This window comes from Enhydra lutris, unplaced genomic scaffold (genome assembly GCF_002288905.1).
Source record: "Enhydra lutris kenyoni isolate GAN:26980312 unplaced genomic scaffold, ASM228890v2 scaffoldscaffold29, whole genome shotgun sequence".
In the NCBI taxonomy this organism is placed as follows: Eukaryota; Metazoa; Chordata; class Mammalia; order Carnivora; family Mustelidae; genus Enhydra; species Enhydra lutris.
Genome location: NW_019154113.1, coordinates 17,236,548 through 17,253,663, shown reverse-complemented (window position 1 = coordinate 17,253,663; position 17,116 = coordinate 17,236,548). Strand labels below are relative to the sequence as shown.

General features: G+C 54.6%; 1 protein-coding gene across 1 annotated transcript; it reads left to right on the top strand.

Annotated features, from left to right (window-relative positions):
• Positions 1 to 2,362: 2,362 nt before the first annotated feature.
• On the top strand, positions 2,363 to 16,851 carry LOC111152615 (perilipin 1). Its single transcript, XM_022511147.1, is given in 10 exon segments — positions 2,363 to 2,398; positions 4,356 to 4,414; positions 7,141 to 7,345; positions 8,928 to 9,010; positions 10,342 to 10,606; positions 10,917 to 10,948; positions 10,950 to 11,090; positions 13,017 to 13,208; positions 13,636 to 13,881; positions 14,828 to 16,851. Coding segments are annotated over 9 exon segments (1,560 nt in total). The 5' UTR covers positions 2,363 to 2,398; positions 4,356 to 4,366; the 3' UTR covers positions 15,176 to 16,851.
• Positions 16,852 to 17,116: the final 265 nt, after the last annotated feature.

Here is a 17,116-nt window from a genome sequence, read left to right as displayed (position 1 = left end):
CCTCATTCCTCAGACTCCAAATCCAGTGTTTTTCAAGGATAGTTCATTGCCTTCCTGACTGAGTAGAGGTGTGAGACTCCGGAATCCTGTGTGAAAAGCCTTTTTTAGAACTTTGTTAGTGGTTTATAGAAAAATTAAAGCTCTATCTAGATTCACCAGCCACATTTTTTTATTTAAAGTCATATAACAGTTCGGGCACGGCTACGTTAATTTTCAACAACAGTTACGTAGTTAAGAAATTTCATGAGTACTCTGAACGGAGGAGCATCACCATTTTCTATGAGAAATCAGACTTCATATGTGTGGGGCGGTTGGGGGAGTGGAAAAGAGCAATGAGGAAAAGGCCATTTATTCATGGTCCCACTTCCCATCTGGGCTGTTGAGTTCTTTGTTGGTTGCAGATCCCCTGATTTGGGGGAAGTGAAGCAGAAAAATAGGTTGTGGCCAGGTGGGAGGTCAATGTCAGTCCTATCATTTCACATGGTAAGTGAAGCCATTTCACTTACCTGAATGGAAATGAGAAAAGAAATGCGCACTAAATGTTTCCCATAAATGTGAATGAGATTCTTAAAAAGCAGACTCAGGTCCTTGGCGCTCTTATTTTTAAAGTGTTTAATCAAGGTAATGGGATTTGAGAAAATACTTCGGGAATTTTAAGTGAATCGAAAGCTGCTAGGTCAGGGCAAGTAAAAAGTTTGAGCAACTAATTTTACTTTGTCCAGATCCTCTACTGTCATAGATTAATTATGTCTAATAAATTTCTAGACAAAAGAGACTCCAGTATCTGTGAGTGTGTCCTGGGAATGAGGAAGAGCTGAGAGGAGGGCGAGTCAGAGGTGATCACGGGGTACACGGCTGGTAGAGCTGCTCTGGTAAAATGAGCTCTTGCCTGGAAGATCCACGCCGAGGAGGAGGATGAAGAAAGATTTTAGATTGGAACATCGGAGTGGAAAGAGACCTCTGAGGGGATCTCCTCCAGGACGGCGTCTCCTGTCTCAGCTCTGTCAGGTGGCACTCTGGCTTCTGCCTGGAGAAGTAGGCTTCAAATCTGTGGTGGCCGGTTATGGCAGCATCCGTCTCGGTACTTTTGTCCTCTGCAATTTCGGGGGGGTGATGGGGAGCTTAAGGAATACCGCCTGTTCTGGAATTTGTGAAAACCTCAACAGTACCCTCGTACCTCCCTCCCTGTGCATCTTTCCCATTTCTAACGAACCCTCCTACCTCCAAGCCTCTACATTCATGAGGGATTTTAAAAACCGAAGGTGTGGGGCGCCTGGGTGGCTCAGTGGTTAAAGCCTCTGCCTTCGGCTCAGGTCATGGTCTCAGGGTTCTGGGATCGAGCCCCGCATCAGACTCTCTGCTCCGTGGGGAGCCTACATCCCCCTCACTCTCTGCCTGCCTCTCTGCCTGCTTGTGATCTCTCTCTGTCAAATAAGTAAATAGGGACGCCTGGGTGGCTCAGTTGGTTAAGCAGCTGCCTTCGGCTCAGGTCATGATCCCAGCGTCCTGGGATCGAGTCCCACATCGGGCTCCTTGCTCCTCAGGGAGCCTGCTTCTCCCTCTGCCTCTGCCTGCCATTCTGTCTGCCTGTGCTTGCTCTCTCTCCCTCTCTCTCTCTGACAAGTAAATAAATAAAATCTTAAAAAAAAATAAGTAAATAATCTTAAAAAGAAAAAAAAAACCAAAGGCATTCCTAACAGATGACAGGCCAGCACATTCACAGCTGAACGCTGTTCCCTGAGAGTTGACCGAGCAATGAAGCTTTGAATGCCGAGCTTAGCTTAGGGGTCCACTTGTGCACGGGAGGACCAAGGTCCCTATGCTCCTGTGGGAAGGTGGAGGGTGAGGGGAGGAGAGACCGTAACTCTGTGTCGTTCAAGCTGGGGCTGGAAGACAGACTGCTCCCAGGGGACTGCCCTGTGCCCTTTCACCGCTTCTCACCTCTCACCCACATTGTGGACTCCCAGCCAAAGCTGCCAGAGGACTGGCTTTATCAGCAGAGCTTTCCAGCACGGAGCCCTATACACTGTCTGGCCCAGAGCCATGACTCCAAAGGCTTGGAACCGCCCTTTGGCCCAGTTTGCAATCCAGACAGAGCCTCCTGGATAATTCGTCCTGAACCTTGAAGTGAGGGTAGAGGCTCCTTTTTTAGATGCTTCCTTTCCTCTCCATTACTGTCTTGTATTTTAAAAGTCTAAGTTGGATCAATAAGTATTAAACGTATCATGTACTTATAACTCCTTTTGGAGGCTCCCTCTTTGACTCTCTGTTTCTGACCTCTTCCCTGCCTTATATCACAGGTACAGGATTACCAAGGATCCATCAGAAATCTCCCCATCTCCTTGCCACTTTCTCCTGTTGCCCACAGCAACAACTTAGTGGAGAGTCAACAATAGAGGTAATTCTACCAACAACAAGGAAAATCAGCTTTGTCCCTTCATTATCCTTTTTATTATTAATAAAGCCCCAACATGGGGCTCGAACTCCTGACCCTGAGATCAGGAGTTGCATGCTCTGTCGACTGAGCCAGCCTGATGCCCCCCACCCCAACCCGTTACCCATTTTAAAAGGCCGTTCTTAGATAATCTGAAAACTATAGCTTACACCACAGTCCTCTATCATCTCTGAATCCAGGAACTAGAACTTGGGCTCCTGCCTGATTTGTTGCTGAGGAAGAGATGAGAGGTGATAGTTCTTGGTTGTCTGGTTGCTGTTGATCAGGAAGAGGATCCCGGTCAGCACACTTCTCCAGACTCAGCAAAGTCCAGTTGACTCTCCCGAGGCATTTTCTGGTGGTACCGTAGACCAGTAGAGTTCAATAAGCTTCCTTGAAATCTAGCAATTTTCACAGGTTGAAATGGGTCCCTCAAAGTTTAGAGTCAACCCCTGGTTCTGGTCCTTTTCTTTATGGAGAACAATCTTTTTTCTTTTTTTTTTTTTAATATTTATTTATTTGAGAGAGGGAGAGTGTACTCACAAGTAGGGGTGGGGTGGGGGGCAGGGGAGAGGGAGAAGCAGGCTCCCCACTGAGCAGGGAGCCCAATGCAGAGCTCAATCCCAGAACCCTGAGATCATGATCTGAGCTGAAGGCAGATGCTTAACCGAGTGAGCCACCCAGGCGCCCCAAGAGCAATTTATCGTAATCAAAGAGTGGCACATTGAGGTGAACTCTGTTCCTGTGTGGGTTTAAATCTTACTGTTCAAAATACACTCTTAATAGTAAATAATACTGGATGAAGGAAATGGGTTAAAAATGGTCCACAGAACACTGTGAAAAAGGAGCCAAAGATTATAGAACTTGACAATTTATGAGTTATATGACTTATTTTCCGACACCTTCCCTCTGGAAGACAGTTTTTTGAGAACTGGGAGCCAGAGACATGTTACAGAGCTGATATTTCATGGCTCTGGAACAATCCCTCCCCTGGGGCCGGATCGCTCTCAGCTCTGCGGTCCTCCTCCTAGTTGCTCAAATCTTACAGAAGTTTGGACGTGCGCAGAGGACCCTGGCTCAAATAACCATGACAACCGCCTGACCCAGCACTCTCTTCCACTCCGCCCTCCTCCGACAGGGACGCTTTGGCAGTGTTGCCCAAGGCATCCCTGGAGCCACTGGCTGGCGTTGCTTCTGCTGGGGGAGCCACTCGCAGCCTGGCTGTGTGGGACTGAGGCAGCGTTCGTTCGTGCGAGTGTGGGGCCCTGTGAACATCTGCCTTACCTGGTTGGTTTTCAAGAGTTAAAGGAAAGAAGCTGAAGGTAGGGGTTCCCCTGAGAGTTGCCCTGAAGATGAAGAGGGCTGCAGGGAAACCACTGAGGGAGAGATGATTCAAGGCGAATGACCAAGAGTGGAGGGTAGATATTCTGGGGTGCCAGCTTTCCCAGAACACAGCTGGAATGGCTGGTTTTAAGTGACGAGTTGCTTCCTGGTTGAGCATTCTGGGAAGGACTGGCAGGTACGCTCACTTAAAAAGAGAGAAATTGATGGAGAACTTTTTCATCAAAAAAAGACTAACCCTGAAATTTATTCTTTTAGTCTCTTTTGGATTCTCATGTGTGGACCCCTTACCATCATCTAAAACCCCTCATTTCTTAAAGCTACCCTTATTTGTCATTTCTTACCCTGAACCCTTATAAGAAACTTCAGTTAACAAGTAGGCTGCGGGGCAGCTCCCCATAGTGGGGTCTAGGTTGTGGCTGCTTGTCTGTGACATTCGCGCTCCGACCTAATGTCTTCTGGTGAGGGAGCTGGAGCTCCCCAGCAGCCTGGGCCTCGCCAGAACCATGAGAGGTAGGGGACTGACCCTGCAGATCTCAAGCTCAGGGCTTTCTAATGGACCTGGGACTCTGCTTTGCAGCTTGAAGAGCTATGACGGCCGTCAACAAGGGCCCAGCCTTGCTGGATGGAGACCTCCCCGTAAGTAACTTGGGCCTATATGGGAAGTGGAGGAACCACTGTGTGAGGGAGGAAGGAGCAGGGAGGAGAGATTCAGGGGACTCAGAACAAGTTATGTCTCCATTATATCCCCTCTCACTGGCCATTATGTCTTCATTATTCTTGCTCTTAGTACTTTTTGCAGGGGGCTCTTAGAGGATGGGGGGAGTGCCTACCAAAAACTGAGCACCTTGGAGGAAAAGAACAGAAATACTGGCTGAGTGGGTAAGGAGAGGAAGGGAACTACTGTGTTCTAAACCCTGGTGCAGAAGCCGTCACCTTGTCCCCCCAGGCAGGATGTAGATTCAAATGCCAGGCCTCTGCATTCTGTCACTGCGGGGCGTTGAGCGTGTTCTAGAATATGTGAATGGCCCCTCTCGGAGTTATACAACGCACAGCCTGTGCTGCATATGGGAAAGGGTTAGAGGAACATTGTTTCCGGGGTTTTGTGTCTAGCCTGGTTTTCACTGTGACTTGGGGCGGTGTGACACGTTTAGGGGTACCCAACCCCTCCAGGCAAGGCCTCTCTCATTTAGGCACAGTTCACATCATCGGTGAAACTTAAAAACTGTGAGCTCATATAATGCCCATCTTGTTCCAACTTAGGTTTTAGCTAACTTTTGCACTCAGAATCACCACCAAGTTTTATATTAAATCATAGAACACAGAGGCGTAAAATGAATCAGTGTGTAGTTAACCCAGCCTAATGGTTGGTGGTTTATTCTCTTCCACCTTGCCAGGACCTCTCTCTCCCTCTGTGGCTTTGCCTACAACAACCCCCAAAGGCTCTGTCCAAATGTTAAAATATTCCCTTGTTTACAGTCATAATCTTTTTCTAGTTCAAACTTCAAAGTTGTCTGCAAAATGAAAGCTAAAACATGGGAGCCTGCTGTTACGAGTTTCCTTGATGGGTCTCCTAACTCAGCCTACAAAGAGAAGAGACCAGGTCCTTGCCTCCAGAGCAGAACCGTGGAACTGCAGAGAGAGCTCCAGTGTCCGAGTCAGGACCTCGGGAGCTTTCTGTCTTTACTTTTCACGAGGAGAATTCTTGGCAGTCCTAAGAGTGGACAGAAGAATAGTAATGTTCTGCCCTAACGGCAACAGCCATTATCAATCCCGTCCTGCCTCATTGGCGCTCTCATTTACTCCCCCACCGGGCGATATTTCAAAGTGAATCTTGCAGATATGCCATTTCAGGCCGGAGTTGGAATCCTGACTCTTGCTGTGTGATCTTGGATAAGTCACTTCACATCTCTGGGTCTTTGTGTCCTCACCCGCAAAGTGTTAGCACTGACTTCAGAGGTCACTGTTAGAATTCAGGCCTTGTCCCCCAAGCACCCTGATCAGTGCCTGGACCATAATGGCCCCAAGTAAATATTTCCCTGTGCAGAACTAGAACCCACATGCTTTCCTCAAAGACCAGTGTTTGTTCGCTGAGGTTCCGGGGTGACATTTTCATTTTATGACTGCATTAATAAGAGCACAGCACCCCAGTAATGAGAAGCGGCAGGTTCACAATACCCCGCGTGCTCAGACCACCCTTGGAATGGTGTCTTCAATTTGGAGTGCCATATGCTTAAGAAAGACCACACTAAACTGTGGCATATCTGGAGGGGACCACCAGACCAGGCCAGTAAGCTAAGTTAGGATCTAGGGCTGTTTGGCACGGAGGAAGGAGCACTAAAGGCAGACACTGCTTTCAGATATGTGAAGGGCCAGCCCATGCATGATGAAATAAGATTTGCTCGGTGTTGTTCCAGAGGTCAGGGGTGGAGTGGCGGGTGCAGGCACACCACAGCTCAGCAGCGCTGTCCAACAAGGGCCATGGGCCACCCTATGAGGGGCAAGGTCCATCCCAGGAGGCATCTCAATCTGAGCCTGCGGTGGAGGGGAGGAACATGGAGGGATGGGGTCACTGGGCGATGGACATTAAGGAGGGCATGTGATGTCATGAGCACCGGATATCACATAAGATTGATGAACCACTGACCTCTACTTCTGAAACTAATAACACATGATATGTTAATTAATTGAATTTAATTTTTTTTTAAATGAAGAAATGGAAAAAATTTTTAAAAAATAAAAATACAAACCTGCCAGAAAGACTGTGGGAAGCCCTTTGGCTACAGAGGCTCCCGGAGGCCTAAACGTCTGTGATTCTGTGCAGTTGGGCAGATCCCAACTTACCCCTCCTAGGCACAGCCCTGACCCTTCCATTTGTTCAGCCAGCCTCGCTGCACCAGCCCTCGGCTGGGCACTGGGGATGCAGCGATGACAGTGGGCTGGGAGAGAGACGAGTACACACGATCCCAGGGCCTTGCGAGGGATGTGGAGATGAGCCAGGGGAGGGCTGATGTGAAGGAGGAGGGTTCGGAAGCTTCCCAGCGGCAGGGATGCTCAAGCTGTGTGGAGGGAGCGGGTATGGCAGGGAAGGGGAGCGCGCCCGGCCTGGGACCAGCCCACACAGGGGCAGGGAGGCCGCGACCCTGTAGCTCTGCAGAGCCTGGATTGAACCAGGAGAGCACAGCAGGCTGGCTGTGGCTTTTCCTGGGGGCCATCCAGAGACCGCTGCGGCATGGGCTCCTCCTAGGTCCCTGGGACCCAGGCTAGCCTCAGCAGTGGGCTCCATGACCCCGGGGCTGCTTTCCCGCGAGGCGGGAGCATGCGGGGAACCCCTCGATTGCCTGCCTGCCTTCCCTCCGAGCCAGGAGCAGGAGAGCGCCTTGCAGCGGGTCCTGCAGCTGCCGGTGGTGAGCGGCACCTGTGAGTGTTTCCAGAAGACCTACGCCAGCACCAAGGAAGCCCACCCGCTGGTGGCCTCTGTCTGCAATGCCTACGAGAAGGGCGTGCAGGGCGCCAGCAGCCTGGCGGCCTGGAGCATGGAGCCGGTGGTCCGCAGGCTGTCCACCCAGTGTGAGTCCTTGGGGCACCGGCAGGGCGCCACCTATCTGTCCGTCTTTCTGTCTGAGAGCTTGCTTGTCTGTCTCCTGACATGTCTGTGTGCCTTCTTGGCTGTCCGGTGGCGTTTCTAACCACCTACATCCCGTTACATGATCTTCTCTACGGACGGAGATGCTGCAGTATGGACAGCTAGACGGCTGTAGAGACAGGTACAGATGTGGACCTACGTCTCTCCTCATCCGGAGATGTCCCATCTACAGCCCAGATGACATTTTCCTGGGATGACAGTGATGGGCCAAAGCACGGGCAGGGGAAGGGATGGGCAGAGCTGTGTGGGCAGTGTTGGGAGTGGGGCTCGTGGTCGACCAGACGCCCACTTCGGCCCCAAATCTGGCAGCAGCTGCGGAGCTGGCAGAGTCTGACACAGAAGCAGGTCTGGCCTGGCAGAGCCTGGGGAGGGGCCGAGGGGGACAGGACGACCTCTCTAATTCCAGGATCGCTAACATACAGTGGCGTGTTCGTTTCAGGCATATAACATAGTGATTCAGCACTTCTGCACATCACCCGGGGCCCATCCCAAGTGCATCCAAGGCAAGGCTCTTGACAGGGCCGAGGGAATCTCCAGCAGCACCAAGGAGTCTAGGACCTTCCACCATCCTCATTAGAGAATTATGGGTGTCCGAGGATTCCGCCCTGGGCCAGCCTCCCTGCCCACAGACTCCTTCAGTAATTACCCTGGGTCTCACTTTGCCCAGTCCGAAGATGGCCCAAGTCACCTGGGCCCTCTGCTACTGGAGGATGTTGTGAGGAAATGTGAGCTATCTGGAGAGAGAGTGTATGAAATCACAGAGAACTAATCTCCGTGATCATGACTGCAGAGCTCTGTCCTCAGCAGCCTGTACCCCCTAAAAGCATCTGTGTCCCCTGGCACTTGCTCCCCTCTCTGGGGGCAACTCCTTTCTCTCCCCCTGCCACCCTCTTCCCACCATTGATCATCTCACTCCTAGAGGCTGGAAGGAAGGACATGGACAGTTCAGGGCCTGGGCTGGCTGCAGCTCGGACTTGGTCACCTCGAGGATGAAGCAGTGCCGGTCCCACCCCCACAAGGCCCATCCGAGGGCGCTGCCACTGCTTCTCTCACACCTCGTCCTTCCTGCCAGCCCAGACCTCACCCAGAGAAGAGGGAGGACGTGGAGGGGGAGCCCAGTATTTGCTGGTGATTCACAGAATTCCTGCCACTTCCTCCTCACCACAGCCCTGCAGGGCAGGCACCCTTCGTCCACATCTGACGGACGGGGAAGCTGAGGCTGAGGCATGCAGTGACTTACCCAGAGCCGCACTCTGCAGAGGGACGCTCCAGGCTCTGAGCGCGGATCTGCCTGACTCCAGAGTTCCTACACAGGGCGAGGACACCAGCCTGGCTCAAGGAGTCACAGAGGACGGGGAGCTCAAGGGGCTTGGCGGGGGGCTCGGGTTCCAAGGTGCTTTGGAGGCAGCAGACTTGGGGGCTCTCGAGGGCTCTAGGGCCCCTTCCTCGGCACAGAGGCCCCTGCTAGGTCCTTGTGGCTCACCGCACTGTGGCCTTTGCTTCTAGTCGTAGCTGCCAACGAGCTGGCCTGCCGAGGCCTGGACCACCTGGAGGAGAAGATCCCAGCCCTCCAGTACCCTCCTGAAAAGGTGAGGCTCTTTCGTCTTCTCTAACGTGCCCCGTCCTCTGCTGTCCTGCCTCTCAGGAGGAGAGGGCACAGGCTGATGGGGCCATGAGTGCCAGCCTTTCATTTCTACGATGAGTGCCCTCCGGGCTTGGGGGTGGCTGCCTGCCCCTTAGGCCACACAGTGGGCTCATTCCTCTCCTCGTGGTGTCGAATGAAGGCAGGTTTTCTGGAAAGCAAGCTCAGCCTAGGAGGTAAACTGAAACAGGGGCTTAGGGTGGGTCCCACTGCTTCTGGTCCCCCCCATTCCACCTTCCCTGCCCCAGGATACCCAGTGAGCCTGTACTGGGCCACGTGGTAAGTCTAGTCACCTAAGATCATGGGCCACACTCATCAGATCCCAAATTTGCAGTCCCAGGTCCTCAAGATCCAGTCCTCTATGGACCATGGGACTGAAACAGTCACTTTACCTCGCTGCGTACGCACTGGGCATTTACTAGACAAGGGCCATGTCACGTGCTGTGGGGAAGGAGCTTCATCTCGCTGACCAACTGTCTACTCATCCCACAAACATTTACTGAGCCCCGCCCTATGCCGGGGGCCACAGTACGATTTATGGAGGCCTCCCATCTAATCCTCTTGTCAGCCCTCTGGGACAGTGTGGGTATCCCCCTTTTACAGATGGGAAAACTAGTGACTTCTCCCTGGGCGCACAGCCTTCCATGGAGGCCACGTGAAAGCAATCCTGTTGGGCTCTGAGGCCTGTGTGCCCCACGTTTTTCCAGATGAGGAGCCTCTTTGTCGCCAAAGAGCTCCCAGACTAATAGGAAAGAAAGATAAATTATTTCAATAAGGAACTGGTAGGAAGATGACCCACAGGTCTGAATCAACCTAAATGCAGATGGGAATGGGAGCACGTTCTGAGGGAAGGACAGACAAGACATTCGAGGCATTTGCGAGTGGCGACGCCTTGTGTGCCTGCGAATGTCAAGCTAGGTGTCATCAAGGAGGTGGCCTTTGGGGGGTAAGGTTGGTTAGGATGTTGCCAGGCAGAAGTGGGGTGCAAAGACGCCAAGAGATCATGCACAGGGAGGACCGGAGCCCTTTCCCTTTAAAGCCCGGGTTAATTAAGGAGCCCAGATATTGGTGCCCCTCCCCTGGGCCTTTATTTTGTTTTAAGTACGCTCTATGCCCAGTGTAGGGCTGGAACTCATGACCCTGAGCTCCAGAGTCCCACGCTCTACTAGCTGAGCCGGCCAGCTGCCTCTCCCCTGAGCCTTTAAATAAGGCCTTCCTGGAGGCCAGGCTCAGGCCTACCAGACCGACAGGCCTGACTCCCTGCCCCATCTCCCCCAGATTGCCTCTGAGCTGAAGGACACCATCTCTACCCGCCTTCGCAGTGCCAGGAACAGCATCAGCGTGCCTATCGCCAGCACTTCAGACAAGGTCCTGGGGGCCGCTCTGGCCAGCTGTGAGCTTGCCTGGGGGGTAGCCAAAGACACTGCCGAATATGCCGCCAACACCCGAGCTGGCCGGCTGGCCTCTGGAGGGGCCGACTTAGCCCTGGGTGGTGTTGAGAAGATGGTAGAGTTTCTCCTCCCTTCAGCCAAGGAAGAGTCAGGTATCTACCACTAGGGGGGCTGGCAGACCCTCCCTGGGAAGTGGGTTGGGGACCCATGCTGCCTGGGAATCAGCAAGAGGCAGCCGGGGCTCAGCCAGCCACGGCCCCGGAGCGGGGAAGGCCCAACAAGATTTCCAGAGTGAACTATCCTAATTTAGCCTCCTCTCCCCATTTGTAAGTGGGGAAAGGGAGTGACCCAAGTCACCAGCAGACTTGTGGAGCTCCATAACCACTTTCCAACCCTAGACACAGCCCCAGCTTCTCTTGTCTCTGATTGGCTTTCCTCTCTTTCCCACCAAATCCCACCCAGCGCCTGCTCCAGGACACCAGCAGACCCAAAAGCCCCCCCAAAGCCAAGCCAAGCCTCATGCACAGGGTTGGGGCCCTGGCCAACACCCTCTCCCGGCACACCTTCCAGACCACAGCCCGGGTGCTGAAGCAGGGCCACTCCCTGGCCATGTGGATCCCAGGTGTGGCACCCCTGGTGAGTGTCTTCCCTGAGCTCTGGCTGACCCCCAGTCTGGGTCCCTTCCGTCCCTACCCAACTCCACCTCTGGTCCTAGGAACATTCTCTCCTCTAACTTGGGCTGGGAATTTTGGTCTAAGGACAAGGGCTTAAGGGGGTGGAGAGCCAGTTGTCTGGGCTTCCAGGAGAGGGAAAGGATAGGATGTGAGCCAAGGACAAGCCTGCCTTGCTGGGGTGGTCCTCCCTGCTGTCCACTTCTGTCTCTCTCCCTCTGCCTCTGAGTCCCACCCCCAGCATTCATCCTCTCAAAGGGGTTTCTTTCTGTGCCCCCCCACCTATGGGGGAGCAGAGACCCTTAGCTGCTATCTAGGGACCATGGAGTGTCACCTGTAAGTAAGCAAGGCCCCAAACCCCTTCTGTTGGGGAGAGAACGCTGGCTGGGCTGCACCCCTGACCCTGACTGCTCCCAGGTTTTCACATTTCCTTTCCGGAGGCTTCTAATTTGCATCCTACTTGCACCTAAGGTAAAACTGCCTTTTCTAGGCCCAGGCAGGGGTAACTCCCCACCATACCCCAACCCCCCACTATGTATTTTAGCAGATATAGAACAGATTTTCTCATAAGAACCTTTATAAGAAGCAAAGGTCAAATAAGGGAATAAAGGAAATAAAAGTTAAGAATTAAAGCCTAAGGGTCAGCAAACAAAACAAAACCACTCTCAGCCATCATTTGGATAACACTTTTTTTTTTATTAAGATTTTCTTTATTTATTTGACAGAGTGAGAGAGAGCACAAGGAGGCAGAGAGGCAGACAGAGGGGGAGGGGGAAGCAGGCTCCCCACTGAGCAGAGAGCCCGATGCGGGACTCGATCCCAGGACCCTGAGATCATGACCTGAGCCGAAGGCAGAGGCTTTAGCCCACTGAGCCACTCAGGCACCCTGGATAACAGTTTTAAAAGCGTCATCAGGCCTGACTCATTCATTCAAACAAATGTCAGCAGGTTCTGTGGCTCCAGTGGGGATATGAGAGTAGTGGTTCCCTTCTGTCCCCTGCCCTGGGGGATCATTTACCCGTGGGGGCTGCAACTGATGCGTGTCCCAGCCTAGTACCATACAACCTCAGGCACCCTGTTCACACCATAGTGGTGTCTCCTGGAGCCATATGATGAGGAAGCCCTGTTGGGGGCGCTCCCTCTGGCTAGGAGTGAGCCAGGCTGTGCCTCCAGGGGGCGCTAGCCCACCTGCCCGGGTCTGTTTCTGCCGGTGGGACACTGTGGCCCGCTTGACATTTTCCATCTTCAGAGACCTCCAAGGAGTGTCTAAACACCCCTCCCAGCTAAGACCCAGCAGTTCAACCCAACAGAAGTGAGAGCTTACGTGTCCCCAGAGACACATCCAGATGTTCCTATCGGGCTTTATCCTTAGCCCAGAACTGGAAGCAACACAGACGTCCGTCACCAGCAGAGTGGGTGGGTTGTGGTAGAGCTGCATGGGATATAACACAGAGTGACAAGCAGGGAGCTCTCTTGACGTGCAATAGCACGGATGAGTCCGCAGCACGATGTGGAACAGAAGACACTATTCACGGAAGAAGCCACCTTGCATGAGTCCATTTACATGAAGTTCAGCAATGGGCAGAACCCACCCTCTGTTGGCAGAGGTCCCCATGCGGTCCCCCGGAGGGAGTGTGTGTGGTGGGTACCAACAGGGTGTTGAAAATGGCCTCTCTCTTGATCCGTGGTAGTTTGCACACGGGCGTGCTTAGGAAACCTCACAGAGCTGCACGCCCCCGACGTGCGTGCCCCAGGTGTGTCAGTGAGAACTCAGTGTCAAGTTTGGGGGACAGTGCGCCAGGGCCTGGCCCCGGCGGTAGAGGTGCGCCCCCCCCCTCCGGGGGCTGCAGGGGGGCAGGGGCCGGCGGCCCCCCCCCCCCCCCCCCCCCAGAGCAGTCTGGCCCAGTGGGGCGCGTCGGCCGCCATGCAGGTGGTGTCGCGGCGGCGGAGTGAGGTGCGCGTGCCCTGGCTGCACAGCCTCGACGCTGCCCAGGACGAGGACCACGGCGACCGGACGGACACGGAGGGAGAGGAGACGGAGGAGGAGGAGGAATCAGACACGGAGGAGAACCAGCTCAACGAGGTAAGGGGGCGAGCAGCGGCCGAGTGGGGGCGCTGACACCGCAAGGTCCCGCAGCCCCCTCCAGGGGCGTGAAGCAGAGGCACGGGGTGAAACAGGGGTCTGCGCCCCCAGACCCAGAGACATAGCGCGCATGCACCGTTCATCGTACCCCCAGACAGCCAGCTGAGCACTTCCATGCCCTTCTCTCAGCTGACCCTCACCCCCAGAAAGCAGGCAGGGCGGAGACTATCATCCCCATGGTGCCCAAGAAGAAGCAAGCCCAGAGAGGGCAAGTGACCTGCCCAAGGCCACACAGCTGGGAAGAAACCGGCAAACAGTTTCGCCCATTTGGTGTCCACGTTCTTTCCCTCCAGCTCTGGGGGCCGCGGGGAGGAGACGGGCCCCGGGGACGCGCCGCAGCAGGTGCTGACCTAGCTCCGGCCCCCAGGTGGCAGCCCTGGCCAGCGCGCAAGGCCTCCTGGGCGGCGTGGCCCACACGCTGCAGAAGGCGGTCCAGAGCACCATCTCCGCCGTGACGTGGGCGCCTGCGGCGGTGCTGGGCTCAGCAGCGAGGATGCTGCGCCTCGCCCCGGCCAGCGCTGTCTCCTCCACCAAGGGGAGGGCCATGTCCCTGTCAGATGCTCTGAAGGGCGTCACTGACAACGTGGTCGACACAGTGGTCCACTACGTGCCGGTGAGTCCCACTACAGCGGCCTGGGAATGTCGGGGAAAGCAGGTTTGACCCAAGGGGCTGCGGTGGTCCTCCTTTCCCTAATCTTGGTGTGGTTCTCCTGATCCTCAGCGCCCCAGAAACATTTTGACAAACTGTGGCCTTAGTAGAAGGCGCTTGCCAGCCCCAAGAGTATAGAGACAGTGGCCCTAGCTTGAGACCTTTCCCCACAGCCCCTGCTTCTGACCATCAGTCTGAGGGTCCCCAGTTGGCCCAACCCTCACCTGGGGCGGGGGGGACAGGGTTTGCATGCTGCTCCCTGGAAAGGGGCTAGAGGGAGGCTTCCAGGACACCCTGGGAGGCGGGTTCTATTCCAGGACACAGCTGCTGCCCCATCCCAATCCTATCACCTATTAACGACAGGAAAAACCCAAGAGACACCAGTACTGCCTCTCTAGCAGTCCCTTGGCCTCTTCCCAGAGTGAATTACAGGTTGCGCAGGCTCCGGAAGGCCCACTCAGGACCCCACCCCTTGGGGGGGGCGGCTTACTCAGTTACTCATTTCCAAGAGGCCGGGGCGGGGGTCTTGGCTGCGAGCTTGTTCTCCTTGGGCTCCGGACAGGGCCAGGCATGGGTCCCCTGACCGTGGCTGGAACAGCGTGTGGGCTGTGCTTAGCGCTCAGCTCGGGCAGGAAATCCGCTGCTTTTCCATGGAGGGAGGCCTGAGGGCGACCCGAGGGGTCCAGGCACTTTGGGAGGGGAATGCCTGCCTTACCTTGGGGGTGTGGACCGAGGAGACCATTGGAGAGGGCAAGATGTCTCCCCTGCTTCTTCGCCTCACACCCCAGGCTGTGCCTTCCGAAGGCCGCTCCTGGGAGGGGTGCATGCGAGGGCCCCGGAGGAGCGGTGGGTGGGAGAGGCAGGGACGAGGGCCAGGCTGGGGGCCCTAACACGGCTGCTGGGCCCTCAGCTCCCCAGGCTGTCCCTGATGGAGCCCGAGAGCGAATTCCGGGACATCGAAGAGGTGGTGCGCCAGGAGGCGGAGCGCAGGGCGTCTGGGGTGCCGCCCGCGGGCCCGGATCCCGCGCGGCGTCCCTCGCAGCCCCGCGGCAGCCTGCGGCCCGCGCGCAGCCCCGGGGCGCCCCCGAGCCCGGCGCCGGAGGACAGGGTGGACGCGCCCCCCGCGCTGCGCCCGGCCTTCCAGGCGGTGGCCCGCGAGAAGCCGAGGCGCAGGGTCAGCGACAGCTTCTTCCGGCCCAGCGTCATGGAGCCCATCCTGGGCCGTGCGCAGTACAGCCAACTGCGCAAGAAGAGCTGAGCCCCGCGCTCTGCCCCGCCGCCCGCCCGCCGCCCCGAGGGCGAGGCCTGGACCCACTGTCCTCACAGAAACAGAGCCCGCCCCTCCGAGGGAGCGGTGACCTCTTCCAAGCTGTCCCCTGGGAACCCGAGCCGCGTTCCCGCGGCGCCCCTGAGGCACGCATTATCTTTTTAGCACCGTTTTCGGGCTTAGCGGTCAGAACCTCTTTTTAAGAAGCGTCAGAGCAGCAGCTTGCTTTGAGTCTCTGCCTTGTTGTTTTGTTCTTTTAACCAAAGAATTAATTGCCTGACTTGATCTCTCAGTTCTTTAACCAAACATGTGGCCAAATGACATCTGAATGTTTCCCAAAATTAGAGCCATCCTCTGCCTGCAGAGATTAAGCAGGGGTCTCTGACATATGTTTAGAACCCGAGCTCAGCGATTCCTCTGAGTATCCAGGCTCAGCAGACTACTTTGAAGGGCGCGACAATGAGGTGCAAAAGCTGTTTTATGTTTATATAAATATGAGCCCCCCTTTCCGAATACCGGGTACTTTTCTCTGGTTAAGTCCGGGCCTGGGCTCTGTAGCGCCACCTCCTGGCTCACATCCACACTGCCGTTTGCATCCTTCCTGCCTTCCATCTGTACGTTCACTCTTCCGCCGCCTTTCGAATGCTGGCGCCCCCAGGGTCGGGGGACGACGATGGTGGCCCTTCACCTTATAAAGTCACAGCTACATAGACACCTGTATGGACTCTGTAGTAGCCACACTTCATTCCAAGTCCTATTTCTGAAAATGTCAATATTTGGTAAATATAGAGAATGCATAAGTACAATTTAAAAATTCAAATACTGCAAAAGGATGTGTGTCTTCCTTACTGAGTTCCCCAGTTCCCCGTCACAAAACCCCCGGTGCTGTCAGTCTCTCGGATAGCCTTCCAGGTCCAGGCTGGGCATGGGCAAGCCCACCTTGTTCACACAGCTGTGCGATGTGATCCTGCTTCCCTCACTTAACAATACATTTTAGAGATCTTTGTGTATCTTCACCGTAAGTCCTCCTTGCTCTTTTTTTTCCCTCCTTGCTCCTTTTAATGGCCATGTAGTAAGTGCTTCAAAATGTAGATATGCTATCTTTGATTTACCTGGTTCCCTAGTGGTGGACTTTAAGGTTGTTTCCTTTTATTTGGTCCGGCAAACAGTGCTACAATAAATGTCTGTATACAAAATGTTTTGCGCAGTTGTGTAGGTATATCTATAGGAGAAATTTGTAACATGGAACCATGGCATGCTGTGCATTTTAAATATTGTTAGATGACACGAAGTAGCCTTCCAACCCAAACTCCGTTTTTCTTGTTATTGTCATGGCAGCTGCGCAGATAATCGCTGCAACTCCATCAGTCCTTTTAAATGTCCATGTACACACCCCTCACTGGCTCCCCTCAGACCGTGAGGACCCTCTTGGCCCCCACTGTGTTGCATAGCTGAAAGCCCAGCTTCCTGAAACTGACTCTGGTGTAATGAGTCCCTGTCCTTGATGCTTGGGTTTGGAATCTGAAGATGGACACGCGTGGGTGGACATGGCCAGGACTCTGAGCTAGCCTTGGGCACGCCACCCCATCTCTACAATCCACGCCACCCCAGGAGTTTCCTACCCCACCTCTACAATCCACGCCACCCCCAGGAGTTTCCTGGGGGAGAGAGTGTGATCTGGCAAAAGGGGCCCTTCTAAGCTGATGTGACCAGGGCTACAAAGATAGGGTCCAGCCTCGCCCTGGCGGGGCTCCCGTGGCAGCTGCTGGTGCAGTGACGTCAGGCAGAGAGACAGCCAGCTGTCTGGACTCACCTGCCCATGCTGCTTTCTTCCTGGAGCTTCCAAAACTACACTCCTGACTGTCCAGTCCTCCAGAGTCCTGTGGCTCTTCCTTCTAGGCCATACCCCAGTTGGCACAAAAACTGCCTTCT